At 46.9% G+C, this 17,970-nt stretch overlaps 1 protein-coding gene across 1 annotated transcript in view; it reads left to right on the top strand.

Moving 5' to 3' along the window:
- LOC144599061 (unconventional myosin-VIIa-like) overlaps positions 1–17,970 on the top strand; it is a 125,808-nt gene that overhangs the window by 50,202 nt on the left and 57,636 nt on the right. The window contains exons 14-21 of the mRNA XM_078409784.1: positions 283–422; positions 1,455–1,665; positions 3,261–3,396; positions 6,889–6,980; positions 8,982–9,152; positions 10,373–10,531; positions 14,502–14,594; positions 17,229–17,323. Coding sequence (XP_078265910.1) covers positions 283–422; positions 1,455–1,665; positions 3,261–3,396; positions 6,889–6,980; positions 8,982–9,152; positions 10,373–10,531; positions 14,502–14,594; positions 17,229–17,323 — 1,097 coding nt within the window. The remainder of the gene's footprint in view (positions 1–282; positions 423–1,454; positions 1,666–3,260; positions 3,397–6,888; positions 6,981–8,981; positions 9,153–10,372; positions 10,532–14,501; positions 14,595–17,228; positions 17,324–17,970) is intronic.

Below are 17,970 nucleotides of genomic sequence, written 5' to 3' on the forward strand. Positions count from 1 at the left end.
GTCTTCATGACTACAGAGGTCAGTGCGACAGGCCTGTAGTCATTAAGACCAGTGATCCTTATCTATGCGAGTTCTGTCCACTCCACCCACCCGGGAACGCCCCCACCATTGCAGGATGAAGCTGGTGCTTTTCACTATCTCAGGTACACGACACAACTCTTGTTGCTCAGGTGAGACTTTTCAATAGCGTTCCCACCTCTGAGCCAGTGTTCAGCAGAATGTTTCATGTGCAACCTGTGTCAGTGATCAAAATAACAGCACATCTGTGATTGTTTCAACCAGGCGATTTACAGCCATCTTTTTGTGTGGATCGTGAATAAAGTTAACATGGTGATCTACAAACAACCTGCCAATAATTCAGGAAAGGCCTCTTCAATTGGATTGCTGGACATCTTTGGCTTTGAGAACTTTGACTTAAACAGGTATCCAGTTCCTCTTCTAATAATTTGCGACAGGGCAGATTGCAATTTATGTTTATGTTTCATTTACTTACTTTTCCAGTGACCTATTCCTTGCTTCAGGTGTCTGCCAGGGATTCTTTGGGCTCAGGACATGGGTTGAGAAGTTTGTTTTAATTGTTTCATTTCAATGGAAGGTGTGTGATTATTGTACAGTATTGTAGTCTGGGAGTTAAGAGTAAACAGAAGCAGTGTCTGTAGCTCCTGTAGTCCAAAGGAAAGAGGGAAGTGGTCAAGCTGGTGGCTCAGTGGGTAGAGCCACTGCTGGAGACTGGAGACCTAGTCCACATAGTGCTGGAGACACCTGGTTCAATCCTGACCTCCGGTTCTGCATGTGGGGAAGTCGTTGCACATTCTCCTGCGGTGTTGTCTCCTCCAGATGCTCGGGTTTCCAGCACCATCCCAAAGACGTGCCAGGTAGCTGGTGAATTGGCCACCCTAGATTGTCCACAATATGTGGCAGAATCTGGGGGGAGTTGATGGGAATGTGGAGAGAATAAAAAGTGGGATCAATGTAGGATTAGTGTAACTGGTTGGAGTGGAAGGGCCTGCTTCCATGTTGTATCTCTTCATGACTCTTTCAATTGTTGATCAAATCTGAATGGGCTCGAAGGGTGGACTTCTTTATTTATGCTGGACGGTGTTAATTGGTTTCTGTCATGTAACTGAAAGCGAAGGAGAGTTTGTGTGCCAATTTAACAGAGATGCCTTTCAGATTATTTACATTGCGTTACGTCTTTGTGTTTTATTGATGGATATGATGGGGGTATCAGACTTGGATCCAGCCCTGGTGTTGCCGATGATGCTGGTGTCATCCGGTAATCAATTCTGTACACATCCCAGGGGATCGGCATCTGGTTTACCAGGATCTGTTTCCAACTCTATTGTCCCCCAGATCTGCCAGTCCAGTACCATTGAAGCACAAAGTGTGCGGGGTTAGTGGATGTTTCCTGAACTCGCCCCGGTGCTTTTGACTCCCTGCTTTATCCTTTCCAGCTTCGAGCAGCTGTGCATTAACTTTGCCAACGAGCAGTTGCAGCAGTTCTTCGTCAGGCACCTGTTCAAGGAGGAACAAGCAGAGTACCTTCAGGAGAACATCGACTGGGTGCACGTTGATTTTGTTGACAACCAAAAGGCACTGGATGTTCTCAGCATCAAACCAATGAGCATCATCTCACTCATTGATGAGGAAAGCAAGTTGCTGAAGGTAAGTTGTCCTGTACCCTTTGCACTGAAGTTTCAGTCACTCAATGGGATTTGAGTTACAAAACCAATACTTGATGCAATCCCAACTTGCCCTTGTTGGAAGCCACTGCCATGAGCACTGCATTCCTACACTGTGGTGAAGCTGTTCCTAGGCTACTGTTGCATAAGGAGTTCTAGGATTCAGGCCCTGCAATGATGAAGGAAGACAAGGTATTTTCAGGTGTGTGAAGGTGGTTACACCTGTATGAGTTAGCTTGCCTTGTACAGCTGATGAGGAATCCTGAAGGAGAGGTGCACTTGGGTTTTTTTTAAGACATTTTTTTTCATGCGCTGCAGCCTGGTGTGCTGAGTGTTGAGGGCAGTGAATGGAGCGCCGATCAAGAGACTGGATGGGGATAAGCGTCTGGCTGTTGCTGGAGCTGCACTAATCCAGGCAAGTGGAGAGTTGTACCCTGCACCCCTGACTTGTGCCTTGCAGGTGTCAAATGGCTTTGGGGTGTCAGGACGTGAGTCACTCTGAGCTGCTCTTGTAGCCGTGGGATGTATGTAACTGGGCCAGTTAGGTATTTGGCCAGTGGCCCTCCCAGATATCACAAACAGTCAGTGAGAATAAGCCTGCTGTAGGTCAACGGGAAGGAATTCAATCTCCATTGTTGAGGAACATTGCTTGATGCTAGTGAAGTCATGGCTGAAGGCAGGCTCTGCCAGGTAGACCTCTCTCTCTGTCTCCCTCCTTCTCCCTCTCCCTCTCCCTCTCCCTCTCCCTCTCCCTCTCCCTCTCCCTCTCCCTCTCCCTCTCCCTCTCCCTCTCCCTCTCCCTCTCCCTCTCCCTCTCCCTCTCCCTCTCCCTCTCCCTCTCCCTCTCCCTCTCCCTCTCCCTCTCCCTCTCCCTCTCCCTCTCCCTCTCCCTCTCCCTCTCCCTCTCCCTCTCCCTCTCCCTCTCCCTCTCCCTCTCCCTCTCCCTCTCCCTCTCCCTCTCCCTCTCCCTCTCCCTCTCTCCCTCTCCCTCTCCCTATTTTCCCTCTCCCCTCATTTTCCACTCTCTTTCCTTTCTCTCTCTCTCTCTGTCACTTCCTACTCTTCTCTCTCCTTCCTCCTTTCTTCCTCTCCCCCTTCCCTGCCCATTCCCCCCTCCCTCTCTCCTTTTCTCTCCCCCTTCCTCTCTCCTTTTCTCTCCCCCTCCCTCTCCCCCTTTCTCTCCTCTTTCTCCCCCACCCTCTCCTCCTCCCTCTACCCCCCCTCTCCACTCCATCCCTCCCTCATTCTTGATGATATTTTCTCCTGTGATGTGACCCAGTAGTTGGGACTCTGGTCTAAAAAGTGTGGGTTTGCAGTTCTGCTCTGGAGACTGGACATGAACTATAAGTAGTTGTTTGGAAATCACCCCACCCTTTTGAGCTGAATTGATGCTTCAATTGACATTATTGAATTACAAATGATCTGGACAAAATCATCGCTGTTTATGGGATCTTGTTTGTGCAAGGTAGCTGCTTGTGCTTCTGTCCGACTTTGGTGCCTGTCTTGCAAAGTACCTTGGACAGTCCTGTGGTTGTAAAAGTTGATATAATGAAATATATCCATTTTTCTTTTCCATAGGGCACTGACCGAACAATGTTAAACAAGTTGAATAATCACCATAGGGACAGTGGAATCTACCTCCCTCCAAAGAGCTCCCACGATACTAAGTTTGGCATTGCGCACTTTGCTGGAGTGGTTGACTACGACTCGAACGGTACTGGCGGAGTTGCCTCATTACGCAGAGTTGGGATGTTTAGAGTTCAGGCGGAGAGATATTCCAAGAATCAGAGTTCAGTTTAGTTTATTGTCATGTGTACCGAGGCACAGTGAAAAGCTTTCGTTGCGTGCTAATCAGTCAGCAGAAAGACAAAACATGATTACAATCGAGCCATTTGCAGTGTATGATAAGGGAATGATGTTTAGTACAAGGTAAAGCCAGCAAAGTCCCATCAAGGATAGTCCAAGGGCCACCAATGAGGTAGATGGTAGTTCAACACAGCTCTCTAGTTGTGGTAGGATGATTCAGTTGCCTGATAACATCTGGGAAGAATCTATCCCTGAATCTGGAGGTGTGCATTTTCACACTTCTATACCTTTTGCTTGATGGGAGAGGGGAGAAGAGGGAATAGCCAGGATGCAACTCATCCCTGATTATGCTGCTGGCCATGCCGAGGCAGCGCAAAGTATAAATGGAGTCATTGAAAGGGAGGTTTTGTTTGTATGGTGGTCTGTACTGTGTCCGCAATTCGCTACAATTTCTTGTGGTCTTGGATGGAGATGTTCCCAAAACAAGCTGTGATGCATCCTGATAAAATGCTTTCTATGGTACATCTGTAGAGGTTGTTGAGAGTTGTAGCGGACATGCCAAAGTTCCTAAGCCTTCTAAGGAAGTAGAGTGTTGGTGTGCTCTCTTGGTCGTCGCTACAATATGGGTGGTCCAGGAGAAGTGTTTGTGATATCGACTCCTAGGAATTTGAAGTTTTCAACCATCTCTACTTTGGTGCCATCAATGCTGACTGGGGTATGTGTACCGTTTCACTTCCTGAAGTCCATCACTATCTCTTTTGTCTTGCTGACATTGAGAGAAAGGTTGTTGTCTCGACACCAGGACATGAGGTTCTCAATCTCTTTCCTGTACTCCGCCTCATCATTATTTGAAATCCCGCCCACAATGGTGGTGTCATCAGCAAATTTGAAAATTAAACTAGCTTTGTGTATGGCTGCACAGTCGTGGGTGTATAAGGAGTAAAGAAGGGGACTTGCCAATGTTCTTGGGGGAAATCAATCTCCTGCCTAGTCCCCACATGATCACGTGTGATTCCAGTCCAATAACTATGAGCCAGGTCCATTGAAGTGGCCGCTGTAAGTCACTCAATTCCCTTCTGCAGGCACCTACACTGAATACTAATTTGTGATGTCAACATTGTTTTGCTTTATTAGAACACAGAACATGGAACAGCACAGGAACAGGCCCTTTGGCCCATAATGTTTGTACGGAACATGATGCCAAGTTATACTGATCTCCTCTGCCTGCACGTGATCCATAGCCTTCCATTCTCTGCATCCATGTGCCTATCTAAAAGCCTCTTAAACACAACTAACATTTCTGCTTCCATCACCACCCCTGGCAGCATGTTCCATGCGTACACCACTCTCTGTAAAACAAAGTGCCCTGCATATTGCCTCTTGTAAACACTCCCCCCTCGCCTTAAACCTATATCCTCTGGTCTTTGACATTTCCACCCTGGGGAAAAAGGTTCTGACTGTCTACCCTATTTATGCCTCATAATTTTATAAACTTCTATCAGGTCTCCCCTCAACCTCTAATGGTCCAAAGAAAACAATCCAAGTCTGTTCAACTTCTCCTTATAACTAATTCCCACTAATCCAGGCGGCATATCCAAACCTCTCCAAAACCTCCACATCATTCCCATAATGTTTTAAGTGTTTTCATGAAGACAGCATGAAAGCTAAACAATCAGACATTTCAGATTCAATAACATGCAGGCTCAATAAACATAGAAAATAGGTGCAGGAGTAGGCCATTCGGCCCTTCGAGCCATTCAATATGATCATGGCTAATCATCTAAAAACAGTACCCCGTTCCTGCTTTCTCCCCACATCCCTCGATTCCGTTAGCCCTAAGAGCTTGACATAACTATCTCTTGAAAACTTCCAGAGAATTGGCCTCCACTGCCTTCTGTGGCAGAGAATTCCACAGTTTCACAACTCTCTGGGTGAAAAAGTTTTCCCTCATCTCAGTCCTAAATGGCCTACCCCTTATTCTTAAACTGTGACCCCTGGTTCTGGACTTCCCCAACATCGGGAACATGTTTCCTGCATCTAGCCTGTCCAATCCCTTAAAATTTTATGTGTTTCTAAATTCCAATGAATTTAGCGTGGAACAGGGATGTTGACCAAGAAAGCCATTGAACTGCGCTAAAAGCCATTGAACTGCACTAAAAGGCATTAAACTGCACTAAAACCCTTGGTTCCTTGCAGTCCTTTTGGGGGGAAGTAATACTCTCCCTTGACCCAACCACTTCTGCGCGACTCTCTCTCTGGGCTAAGTATCCTGGAGCGATCTCACAGTCACCAATGGAGAGGCTTCTCCAAAGGTTCCTCAAGTCAATAACTGCTGATCTTGCCTGAGTCGTTCATACCCTGAGAAGAACTAGTAGAGGGTTCTTCCATTCTTGTGGAATGGGAACAAGATGAGGAACAAGACTGAGCCAACCCTCCAGACAGTCAAATAATTGCATTGGTGGGGTTGGCAGTGCAATTAAATACATTCACAACATTATTTGTGGGGATGTGGGTGGGATATTGAGAAATATTAAGCTCTCACCAGCATGACATGAGGACAGCATTGGAGGCAATTCAAATCAAATTCACAGGCTAATTTCTGGGATGAGAGGGTTTCCTATCAAGAGCAATTAGATGGGTTTGGTCTGTGTTCTGTACAGTTTAGAATAATGAGGGGTGAGTTTATTGAGATATAGAAGATCCTCAGAGGGCAGGACCGGGTAAAAGTTGAGAGGTATTCCTTTGCGGGAGAATCTCAGATGAGGGGACATAGTTAGAGGTAGGTCATTTAAAATGGTCTCGCAGAGGGCGCTGAATCTCTGGAATTCTCTGCCCCTGAGGGTATACTTGGTGGAAGTATTTGAGGTAGAGGTGGGTACATTTCTAAAAGATTTGGGAATTGAGATCTTTGGAGAACTGCCACAGAAGAGGAGATGAGGCCAGGGGCACATCAGCCATGATCATATTGGTTGGGCAGGTTTCAGGGGCTGCGTTATATTGTGACTGAGTGAAAAGCTGGCAATCCAACTTTCTTCACACGATCTGAGTAACTTGAAGTCCTGGGTCTGTGGGGGACGGCTCTTGATCTGAACATCAGGTGAGGAAGGTAAAAGACCATGGGCAACGTTGCAGTGGCTGGATGAATGGGCCTGTCTGAGTACAAGACAGGGGGAAGCCATGGCTGACTCAGGAGGTCCTGACTTCCTCATTTTGCTGCTCAGTCAGCTCAGGAGTACCTTCATTCCCAGAAGGTAGACATCCCAGCAGATATACAATCCCAGCAGGTAGATATCCTCAGCAGCTGGCGATCCCAGCAGGTAGACAATCCCAGCAGATATATAATCCCAGCAGATAGACACCCTCAGCAGCTGAGATAATTCGTGTCCCTTCACACCCACAGGCTTCCTGGAGAAGAACCGAGATGATTTGAGTTTCAGCATCGTCCAGGTTGTGCACTCTTCTAGCAACACATTCCTCAGACAAATCTTCCAGGCCAGCACCGGACCAACACCAGGGGGGAAGGCCAACCACCTTAACATTCCTCATGGAGGATCCATCAAGGTGCAGGTTACAGTCAGTCAGCTCAATCTATTCCATTTCAGTCTATGTATTGTCAGCTGCACGTGTGCCCTGTAGTCCATTTTGTTTGCAGTGTCCATCCCATTGCCAGTGTCCACCCTCAGCTTTCCATCCCATTGCCAGTGTCCACCCTCTCCATCCCATTCCCAGTGTCATAGAACAAAGAACTGGCCCTTCAGTCCACAATATCCGTGCTGAACAAGATGTCAAGTCCAACTAATCCCCTCTGCCTGCACCTGATCTTTATTTCTCCATTCCCTGTATATCCACGTCTCCATCTAAAAGCCTCTTAAATGCCACTGTCGTATTTGCCTCCACCACCAACCCTGGCAGCGCATTCCAGGCACCCACTACTCTCTGTGTAAAAACACTTGCCCTGCACATCTCTTTTAAACTTTGCCCCTTTCACCTTAAAGTTATACCTTCTAGTTTTGTACACTTCCTCCCTCGGGGAAAGGTTCTGCCTTTGTACCCTATTTCCGTCTCTCATCATTTTATATACTTCAATCAGGTATCCCGTCAGCCTCTGACGCAACAGAGAAAATAATCCAGGTTTTCCAAATTCTCCTTGTAGGTAGTACCCTCTAAACGTGGCAGAATTCTTGTTAGCTTCTCTTGCTACTTCTCCAAGCCTCCATATCCTTCCGGTAATGAAGCAACCAGAATTGCACACAATACGCCAAATGTGGCCAAACCAAAGATTCTATAAAGTTGCAACATGACTTCCTGACTCATACGCCCGATGCCCTGACCTTTAGAGCAAGCATATCATGTCCTTTCTTCACCAAGCTATGTACCTGCGTTGCCACTTTCAGTGAGCTGTGGACTTGGACCCCAAGATCCCTCTGTATATCACTGTCTACAATTCCACCAATTTTGCTGCTGTCTGCAAATTTACCAACCATTTATGTCCAAATCATTTTTATATCTCACAAGCAACAGAGATCCCAGCACAGATCCCTGTCAAACTCCACTGCTCACAAACCTCCAGCCAGAATAACACCCTTCCACCACAACCCTTTGTCTTCTATGGGTAGCCAGTTCTGAATCCGAACAACCAAGGTGCCATGGATCCTCACTCCAATATTATGTCCACTCACTCCATCCCATTCCTAATGTCCACATCGCATTCTCAGTGACAGCCCTCTCTATTCCAGCCCATTCTGTGTATACCTTCTCCACTCTGTCACATTCCCAGTGCCCATCCTCGTCTCTCCATCCTATTGCCACGGCCTACTCTCACCTCTCCATCCCATTTTCAATGCACATCCACACCTCTCCATCCCAATTCCCTGTTGCCCGCTGCTTTCTCATGTGCTTTCCTGCTGAGTCGTTGGTGTGAGGCTCCATCTCTGCTCCCCGGCCTCATCTATTGTTTCCACCAGCATCTCTCAGAGGGTGTTCCACCTTCATAGAAACATAGAAACATAAAAAATAGGTGCAGGAGTAGGCCATTCGGCCCTTCGAGTCTGCACCGCCATTCAATATGATCATGGCTGATCATCCAGCTCAGTAGCCTGTACCTGCCTTCTCTCCATACCCCCTGATCCCTTTAGCAAAAAGGGCCACATCTAACTCCCTCTTAAATATAGCCAATGAACTGGCCTCAACTACCTTCTGTGGCAGAGAATTCCACAGACTCACCACTCTCTGTGTGAAGAAATGACACAGGTTGCGACCAGCTGTCTGAGCTGTGTTGTCCCAGCAACATGTCCCAGCCATGTCTCCACCTTGTGTGTTACCTTCTTCCATAAATTGTCTCTTAAATTAACCTGGATCTAAATACAAGCAAAGTTTGTGCCCACCTCACCGCTGAGGAATAATATCTGTACTTGTCTTGAAGACGTTAGTCCCAGGATTGTACCGAGCTTCCAGGAGCACCCCCTAACCATTTTATCTTTCCGACAGTTTCAGGCCGGTGATATTTCCCGGGGTTCCATCCGACAGGCAAACGACAGCCACAAACGCCTGTCCACACTCTGCAGCAAGTTCAAACAGTCGCTCGACAACCTCATGAAAACCCTGAGAGCTTGTCAGCCCTTCTTCATCCGCTGCATTAAGCCCAATGATTACAAGAAACCTCTGGTAAGAGACCACCGCAATGGAGGCAGTCGGGAGGGTTGATCCCATGGTGAGTCTGGGTCCAGACCCTGAATTAACGGGTCTAATCCCGGAGTGATGGGCCGCAACATCCGGATGTCGAGTGAGGTTTCTGGATCTGAACATCGACTGATGGTTTCTCTGCTCCAGATGTGGAGTGATGGGTCTAATCCAGATGTGGTTGGTAGGTTCTCCGGGTCCAGAATAGGTTGGAGAGGAGAGGGTGGACACTGGGACTGGAATGGAGAGGGTGGATATTGGGAATGGGGTGGAAGGGTGCGGTTGGATGCTGGGAATAGGATGGAGAAAGTGGACACTGGGAATGGGATGCAATAGTGCAGTCGACACTGGGAATGGGATGGAGAAGGTGGACATTGGCAATATCATATCATATCATATCATATATCTACAGCCGGAAACAGGCCTTTTCGGCCCTCCAAGTCCGTGCCGCCCAGCGATCCCCGTACATTAACACTATCCTACACCCACTAGGGACAATTTTTACATTTACCCAGCCAATTAACCTACATACCTGTACGTCTTTGGAGTGTGGGAGGAAACCGAAGATCTCGGAGAAAACCCACGCAGGTCACGGGGAGAACGTACAAACTCCTTACAGTGCAGCACCCGTAGTCAGGATCGAACCTGTGTCTCCGGCGCTGCATTCGCTGTAAAGCAGCAACTCTACCGCTGTGCTACCGTGCCGCCCTTATGATGGCGTGGTGAGGATAGACATTGGGAATGGGATGGAGTGGTGAGGATAGACATTGGGAATGGGATGGAGTGGTGAGGATAGACATTGGGAATGGGATGGAGTGGTGAGGATAGACATTGGGAATGGGATGGAGTGGTGAGGATAGACATTGGGAATGGGATGGAGTGGTGAGGATAGACATTGGGAATGGGATGGAGTGGTGAGGATAGACATTGGGAATGGGATGGAGTGGTGAGGATAGACATTGGGAATGGGATGGAGTGGTGAGGATAGACATTGGGAATGGGATGGAGTGGTGAGGATGGATATTGGGAATGTGATAATGAGGTTTTACTCCATCCTCCCATCTACCTGTGCAACAGTTGGCTTGCCTCAGTGGTCACCTGTCACTTTCTCCAAAGCAAACTCCACTAATTTTGATAATGGATTTCTCTTTCAAATTTAACCCACATGTTCACATGTTTCAATCTTCTGGTCCAATTCCACCTAGCTGTTTGATCGGGAGTTGTGCACTAAACAGTTGCGATATTCCGGAATAAAGGCGACAATCCGTATCCGCAAGTCAGGTTATCCCATACGCTTCACCTTCCAAGATTTTGTGCAGAAGTTCAAGGTCACGCTGAGATCAGCACTGTGGCAGTGCACAGAGGTGAGTTAAACAACTGTCTGCTGGATCTTCCAAACCGTTTCCAATCAGAAGGTTCATTAGTTAACGTGGGGTTAGATAATACTGATTAAAGGCCAGAGCATGTGACTGGTGTTGGTAACATGTGGGTCTTGCATGGATGGGATTGGACCATATTGTAGGAAGAATCAAATTCCCTTTTCTCCCCTCTCCTAACGAGCACAAATCATGTACTGTCAGATTCAGAAACAGCTTTTCCCTGCTGTTATCAGACTCTTGAATGGACCTCTCATATGCTAGGCATGACTTACCCGATCTCCCAATCTACCTCGTTGCGGCCCTTGCCGTTATCTGCATTTTTTCTGCAGCTGCAACACTATGTTCTGTACTCTGCTTATATTCTCGTTTGCACTACCTGTTGTACTCATGTATGGCCGGATGTTCCTGCAAGGTGATTTTCCTGTATCTCAATGCATGTGATGACAATAAACCTAGACTGATGACTATACCAATTATTGAGGCAGAGGAGGTGCTGGAAATCACTGTAAAATTGTGTGACTGTAAATCACCCCCAGTGTAGGTGGGTGGCAGGAGAATTGGGAGAGAGTTGATGGGCATGTGTGAGAGAGCGTAGATTGCAGGGAGATAAAGAGGCACAAAGTGGCCTCCTCCTATGTAATAGGAGAAGTGGAATACCAGGAAGAAACAGATATCCCTGTGAAAAGTGGAGCAGTGGGAAGACGGGGAGAAGGTGATAATAAATTAGTCAGGCCAGCTCTGCAAAAGAACAGTGTGATGTGGACAGGTGAGTAGTTCCCCAGGACACAAATGCTGTGAGGGTGAGGACAAGTTGTCAAATAACAGTGCGACTTGGTATGACAAAAATGCAACACCTCACACTTATCTGAATTTAACTCTATTCCTTGGCCCACTTGCTCAGCTGATCAAGATCCTGCTGTAATTTTTAGTTTAGAGATTGTGATAGAAACATGTGGCCACTGTGATACCACCTATTATAGCGTCATCTGCAAACTTACTAATCATGACTTGTACATTCTCATCCAAATGATTAATATTGATGACAAACACCAAGTGGCCCAGCATCAATCCCTGAGGCACACCACTCGTCATAGGTCTCCAGTCCAAAAGATAACCCTCTGCCACCTATTCTGTTTCCGACCAGGGGGCGGGAAGGCAGCGCAACAGTAGAGTTGTTGCCTTATAGCGCCAGAAATCTGGGTTCGATCCTGACTACAGAGTTTGTACGTTCTCCCCATGACCGCACTTCCCCGGCGTTCCGGTTTCCTCCCAAACTTCAAAGACGTACAATTTTGTAGGTTAATTGACTTCAGTAAAGATTGTAAACTGGTCCTAGTGTGTAGGATAGTGCTAGTGTTCAGGGATCGTTGGTTGTTGGGTGGGCTGAAGGGCATGTTTCTACGCTGCATCTCTAAACTAAACTAAGACATAAAGCCAATTAGGCCTCCCTGGATCCCATGCGATCTAATCCTCCATATCTGCTTAACATGCAGAATCTTATCAAAGGTCTTTGCCGAAATCCATATAGACTATGTCCACAGCCCTATTCTCATCATTCCTCTTGGTTACTTCTTCAAAAAACACAATCAAATTTATGATCTCCCACACACAAAACTATGCTGACTATTCCTAATCAATCCTTGTATTTCCAAATGCGTATATATCTTCCCCTCCAGAATTGTCTCCAGCTATGTTCCTACCACAGGTGTTAGGCCTACTAAAAAATCATCAAGATCCAGTCCGGTTTAAGACTTTTAAGACTGCAAAAAGTTTTGAAATGTTGGGCAGATAAAAAAAAAATATTTTTCAATGTATGAAAGAGCAATCCATGGGTACAGATTGATAATTACCAATCAATGAGAAGAAGTGTTTTTTTCACAGGCCTGTGGGGGACAGGGATACTTGTGGAGCCAAACCTGGTATTGCAGTGGTTCCCAGGCCCCGGACAGAGCCCCATGCAGCACTGGGAGCAATCAGTCCGACCGACCTTCAACCCTGGGCCAGTGGCTGGTGTGATGATCAGTCAGGAAAGCTCCGATCCTGTGGGAAATCCCAGAACAACAGCCATTACTTTACATGAAAAGGAAACACTGGAAGCAGCTGAGACCAAACTATCAGTGACCTTAGTGTCTCCTCCTGAAAGGGTCTTCAGTACGTTACCCCTCCCCTCCACCCACCACCACGCTCTGCACCCTTCAACCAAAGCATCAACACCAACACAGGAACTCATCTTGTGTGTTAGTTAGGAGCAGGTGTAAGCCACCAGGACCTCCACCCTGCTCTGCCATTCAACATAGTAATAGGTGATCTGATCGTCACATCAACCCCGCATTCCAGCCTATCTCCTGGGGACCTTTCACCGCTTTGTTCATTGATCTCATTAGAAATACTCAATGCCTGAATGTACGTAATCTAGTGGGTTTCAGGGCGGCCGCTCACAATGTCGGGCTCCCAGCTCAGACCCCTTCACCCCTCCCAGGAATGAGTAGGTTAACCTATGATGAGCGTTTGTCGGCACTGGGCCTGCATTCGCTGGAGTTTAGAAGACGGAGGCGGGACCTCATTGAAACATACAGAATAGTGAAAGGCTTGGATAGAGAGGATGTGGAGAGGATATTTCCACTAGTGGGAGAGTCTAGGACTAGAGGTCATAGCCTCAGAATTAATGGACGTTCTTTTAGGAAGATGATGAAAAATTACTTTAGTCAGAGGGTAGTGAATCTGTGGAATTCTTTGCCACAGAAGGCTGTGGAGGCCAATTCAGTGGATATTTTTAATGCCGAGATAGATAGATTCTTGATTAGTACAGGTGTCAGAGGTTATGGGGAGAAGGCAGGAAATGGGGTTAGGAAGGAGAGATAGATCTGACAGCATTGAATGGCGGAGTAGACTTGATGGGTCAAATGGCCTAATTCTATTCCTATCACTTATGACCTTATGACCTTCACCCTCACAGACCGACAAGGCTCCTCACCTTCTTCTCTGCCCATCACCCTTGCCCTGTATTCTGGCACGTAGCAGACGCTTTGAATCAGTGGGCTGTTGTTCTCACAAACAGATCACCATCACAAGTGAATCACCCACAGGTGCATCACCCACACCAGAGAACAGGTCTTTGAGGGGAATAAGGAAATCTTAAAGGGACGGGTGGATTCAACCCTAAGGAGACACGGTTGGTTTATTGCGGAAAGGGATCAAATAACCAAGATGTCTTCTTCATAAATACCTTGTGATGTGTTCTTGTTTGTGAAGTTGCGTGCCATCGCTGAATCATTACTAGTTACATGTGCTTGCGTCTTGCATGAAAACAGTAAGTGTTCCTCGTAGCTCAGCCTGTGGTTCATTCTTATACCACTCTTGTATTTTGGCCCAGCTAACTTCATTATCCCACATCCTCTTTCAGTCTGTTTCAGTTCAATTTCCACATGTTCCCCTTCCTTCTGTGGCCCTGATTGTTTTGCCTGTGAAGCAGCAATATCTCTCTGCATTCAGTGGGAAGTTTGGGGCAGGGGCCCTTTGACTGGCCATGTGCAAACAAACAGCAGCTGCCCACGGCTTCCACATTTTTAGGCCTGGGTTGCTAGAAAATTCAAAGTTTCTTCCGTTTCACCTTCACTTTGCTGTTGCATTAAACGATGATATCGCAAACGTTCTATCCTTCAGCAGTTCACAGTTCAAATAGTGCCAAGATCTTCAGAGATCTTCCTGTCAAAGGTCAGTCCAAGCAAGACTCAGAACCCAATGAGCAGATGCAGGTGCCCATTGCAGGTGTAATGCCCTGGCACTATGGTATTACTTCTGTCTATCATTGATGTCCTATTCTCCTGATATTGATTATTGGATGATTCATTGTCTTGTTCATTGCACAGTGATGTATGTCATTGCGGGTGATGTTACTTTATTGCTCTCTATTTCACCAACAGAGAAACAGTGCACCTTTCTATCTTAATTACAGGACAATGTCCGCTTACGCTGCAAGCAGATCGCTGAGTCCGTGATCGGAGTTGATGGAGGTTGGAAGATTGGGAAGACAAAGATCTTCCTTAAGGTTGTGCAAGCTGCAGAGCTTTCAGGCCATTGACATAAGCCTGGGAGAGCCTCACCTGGGTCGGTGCTGTCCCTTACACATAGAAACATAGAAACATAGAAAATAGGTGCAGGAGGAGGCCATTCGGCCCTTCGAGCCAGCACCGCCATTCATTGTGATCATGGCTGATCATCCACAATCAGTAACCTGTGCCCAACTTCTCCCCATATCCCTTGATTCCGCTAGCCCCTAGAGCTCTATCTAACTCTCTCTTAAATTCATCCAGTGATTTGGCCTCCACTGCCCTCTGTGGCCGAGAATTCCACAAATTCACAACTCTCTGGGTGAAAAAGTTCCTTCTCACCTCAGTTTTAAATGGCCTCCCCTTTATTCTAAGACTGTGGCCTCTGGTTCTGGACTCACCCAACATTGGGAACATTTTTCCTGCATCTAGCTTGTCCAGTCCTTTTATAATTTTATATGTCTCTATAAGATCCCCTCTCATCCTTCTAAACTCCAGTGAATATAAGCCTAGTTTTTAAAAATCTTTCCTCATATCACAGTCCCGCCATCCCAGGGATCAATCTCGTGAACCTACGCTGCACTGCCTCAATTACAAGGATGTCCTTCCTCAAATTAGGAGACCAAAACTGTACACAATACTCCAGATGTGGTCTTACCAGGGCCCTATCTAACCGCAGAAGAACCTCTTTACTCCTAAAACTACACCTATCCTTGAGGGTCAGAAAGGGAAGTCTTTAGACTCTTGGTAGTTCATGTCCCAGGACCAGGGATTAGGTAATGCATCTGCTCAGTCTGCAAGAGTAATGGAGAGATACAGCACATAAACAGGCCCTTCATCCCACTGCGTCTGTGCCAACCATCAACACCATTTGATGACCATTCACACTATTCCTACATTAATCTTAATTTTTCATCTCCCTGCATTCCCATCAACTCAATCCCAGTTTCCACAACTCACCGAACAGTAAGGCCCATTACAGTAACAAACTAATTTACCCAACCACACATCATTTTGACGTGGGAGGAAACCGGAGCACCCGGAGAAAACCCACATGATCATAGAGTCATACAGCATGGAAACAGGCCTCTCAGCCCAACTTTCGATCGCTTCGCTGAACACCTGCGCTCGGTCCGCATTAACCAAACTGATCTCCCTGTGGCCGAGCACTTCAACTCCCCCTCCCATTCCCAGTCTGACCTATCTGTCATGGGCCTCCTCCAGTGCCATAGTGAGGCCCACCGGAAATTGGAGGAACAGCACCTCATATTCCGCCTCGGCAGTTTGTAGCCCGGCGGTATGAACATCGACTTCTCCAACTTCAGATAGTTCCTCTGTCCCTCCCTTCCCCTCCTCCTTCCCAGATCTCCCTCTATCTTCCTGTCTCCACCTATATCCTTCCTTTGTCCCGCCCCCCCTGACATCAGTCTGAAGAAGGGTCTCGACCCGAAACGTCACCCATTCCTTCTCTCCCGAGATGCTGCCTGACCTGCTGAGTTACTCCAGCACTTTGTGAATAAATTGTCCAACCAAGTTGTCTATCCAAACTCGTCCCTGTGTTTGGTCCACATCTTGCTCAGTCGTTCCTATCCATGTCTTTTAAACATTATTATTGTACTGCCTGTACAGCTTCCTCCAGCAGCTTGTTCTACATACCCCCCACCCCCCATCCTCAGTGTCACAGAGAGAAGTTGTAAACTCCAGAAGGTCAGGATTAGCAAAAATGAGACACAAAGAGAGCATGTGATGTAACACCTGCTGCACCACTGGCAACAGCAAGTTCGATGTCTTTGATCAGGCTCACAGAGTTTAACCCACATAACCCATCCTAGGAACAGTTATTGTATGGCCAAGTTTTGGTTGGGGCTGAGAGGGTTGGTTCATGTGGGCAGTTGGCGTGACAGAATAGGGGAGGAGAGATGGGAATCTGGAGAGCAGTCACAGTCACCTTTTCCTCCTACCTCTGGAATTCCCATTGAATCCCAGCAAGGATTAGGAGACTTCTCTATGGAACTCCTTTCCCTCCTCTAATGCAGTGTAGAACATTCCTCTCTTTCTTTAGCGATGGAATAGGAGCAACAGGGAAGGGCAAATTGTAAAGTCCCGGGCATTTACAGAATGTTATTGGGTTTTTTTCAATGGAAATCCATGGGCTCTAGGGCAGGCAGGTAGACACAAAATGCTGGAGTAACTCAGCGGGTCAGGCAGCATCTCAGGAGAGAAGGAATGGGTGACATATAAACCTCATTATCACAGAGTGAAAGTAAACCAGAAAATGCTGGAAACATTCAGCAGGTCTGCAGAGGGAGAGAGAGAGAGAGAGAGAGAGAACAGGTCCAAGACTCTTCATCAGTACTGGGAATGAGAGGGAAACAGGGTGCAGAGAGGGATAGGACAGAGGGAATGTCTGTGATTGGGTGAGGACAGGGTTGTGTGGGGATAAGTAGCAGGGGACCTCTAGTCGATGGGTAAGGGAATGATTGGAGAGTGAGAATACAAACATAAAGAGTTTGAAGTGGAAGGCTGGAGGTGCTGGCATGCTTCGTTGTGCTGCTGCATTTCTTGTTGTGATCCCAACACCCCCCATGTCTTGGACCTCCCTGTGCACTACGTATGTCATTCTTGCCCTCCAGGAGTGCGACCACCTGACTTTGAAGATTGAGCAAGAGAGAATCTTGACAGCACACGTTCTGATCATTCAAAAAAGCATGCGTGGTTTCAAAGACAGGTGAGTTCCCCCAGTCGTACACCTCCCCGGCATTATGGTCAAATACAATGACCTCTTCTTTCACTTGTATTCATGTAAATAGATCGGTATTTTGTCGCGTATTGTCACCATGTTCCTAAGTTGAAGAGCAAACAATCAAAGGACCACCGTAAAAAAAAATCATCCAGCACCTGACTTATTTACATGACATCGTTAAATGTACGCATGTTTCGGGATGCCCTTAAATAGTCACCAATGCAATTCCCTGGGTCAAATGCAGAGAGCAGGTTATGTCCAGTGTCAAAGGTCAGAAGGCCAGGTTGTGTACAGGGTCAGAAGTCAGATGGGTATTGTGTCCAGGGTCAGAGGTCAGATCTGGATTATGTTCAGGGTCAGAGGTTGAAATAATGGCTTGTGTTAATGTTTGAAGGTCATTTCACTAGATTGTGCTCAATATCAAATTAAGGTGATTGGATTGTGTTTAGTTTCAGAGGTTGTATCACTTGATAATGTTTAGGGTCAAAAGGATAATCCCTGGATTCTGTTATTCTGTTCAAATATCACATCTCTGTTTTGTGCTCAGGTTAGAGGTCGGAGGCTAGACTATGTTTAGAGTCAGATGCCAGAGGTGATTGCGTTCATGGTCAGAGGTTGGAGGCTGGATTGTG

The sequence above is a fragment of the Rhinoraja longicauda genome, chromosome 13 (assembly GCF_053455715.1).
Source record: "Rhinoraja longicauda isolate Sanriku21f chromosome 13, sRhiLon1.1, whole genome shotgun sequence".
NCBI lineage: Eukaryota > Metazoa > Chordata > Chondrichthyes > Rajiformes > Arhynchobatidae > Rhinoraja > Rhinoraja longicauda.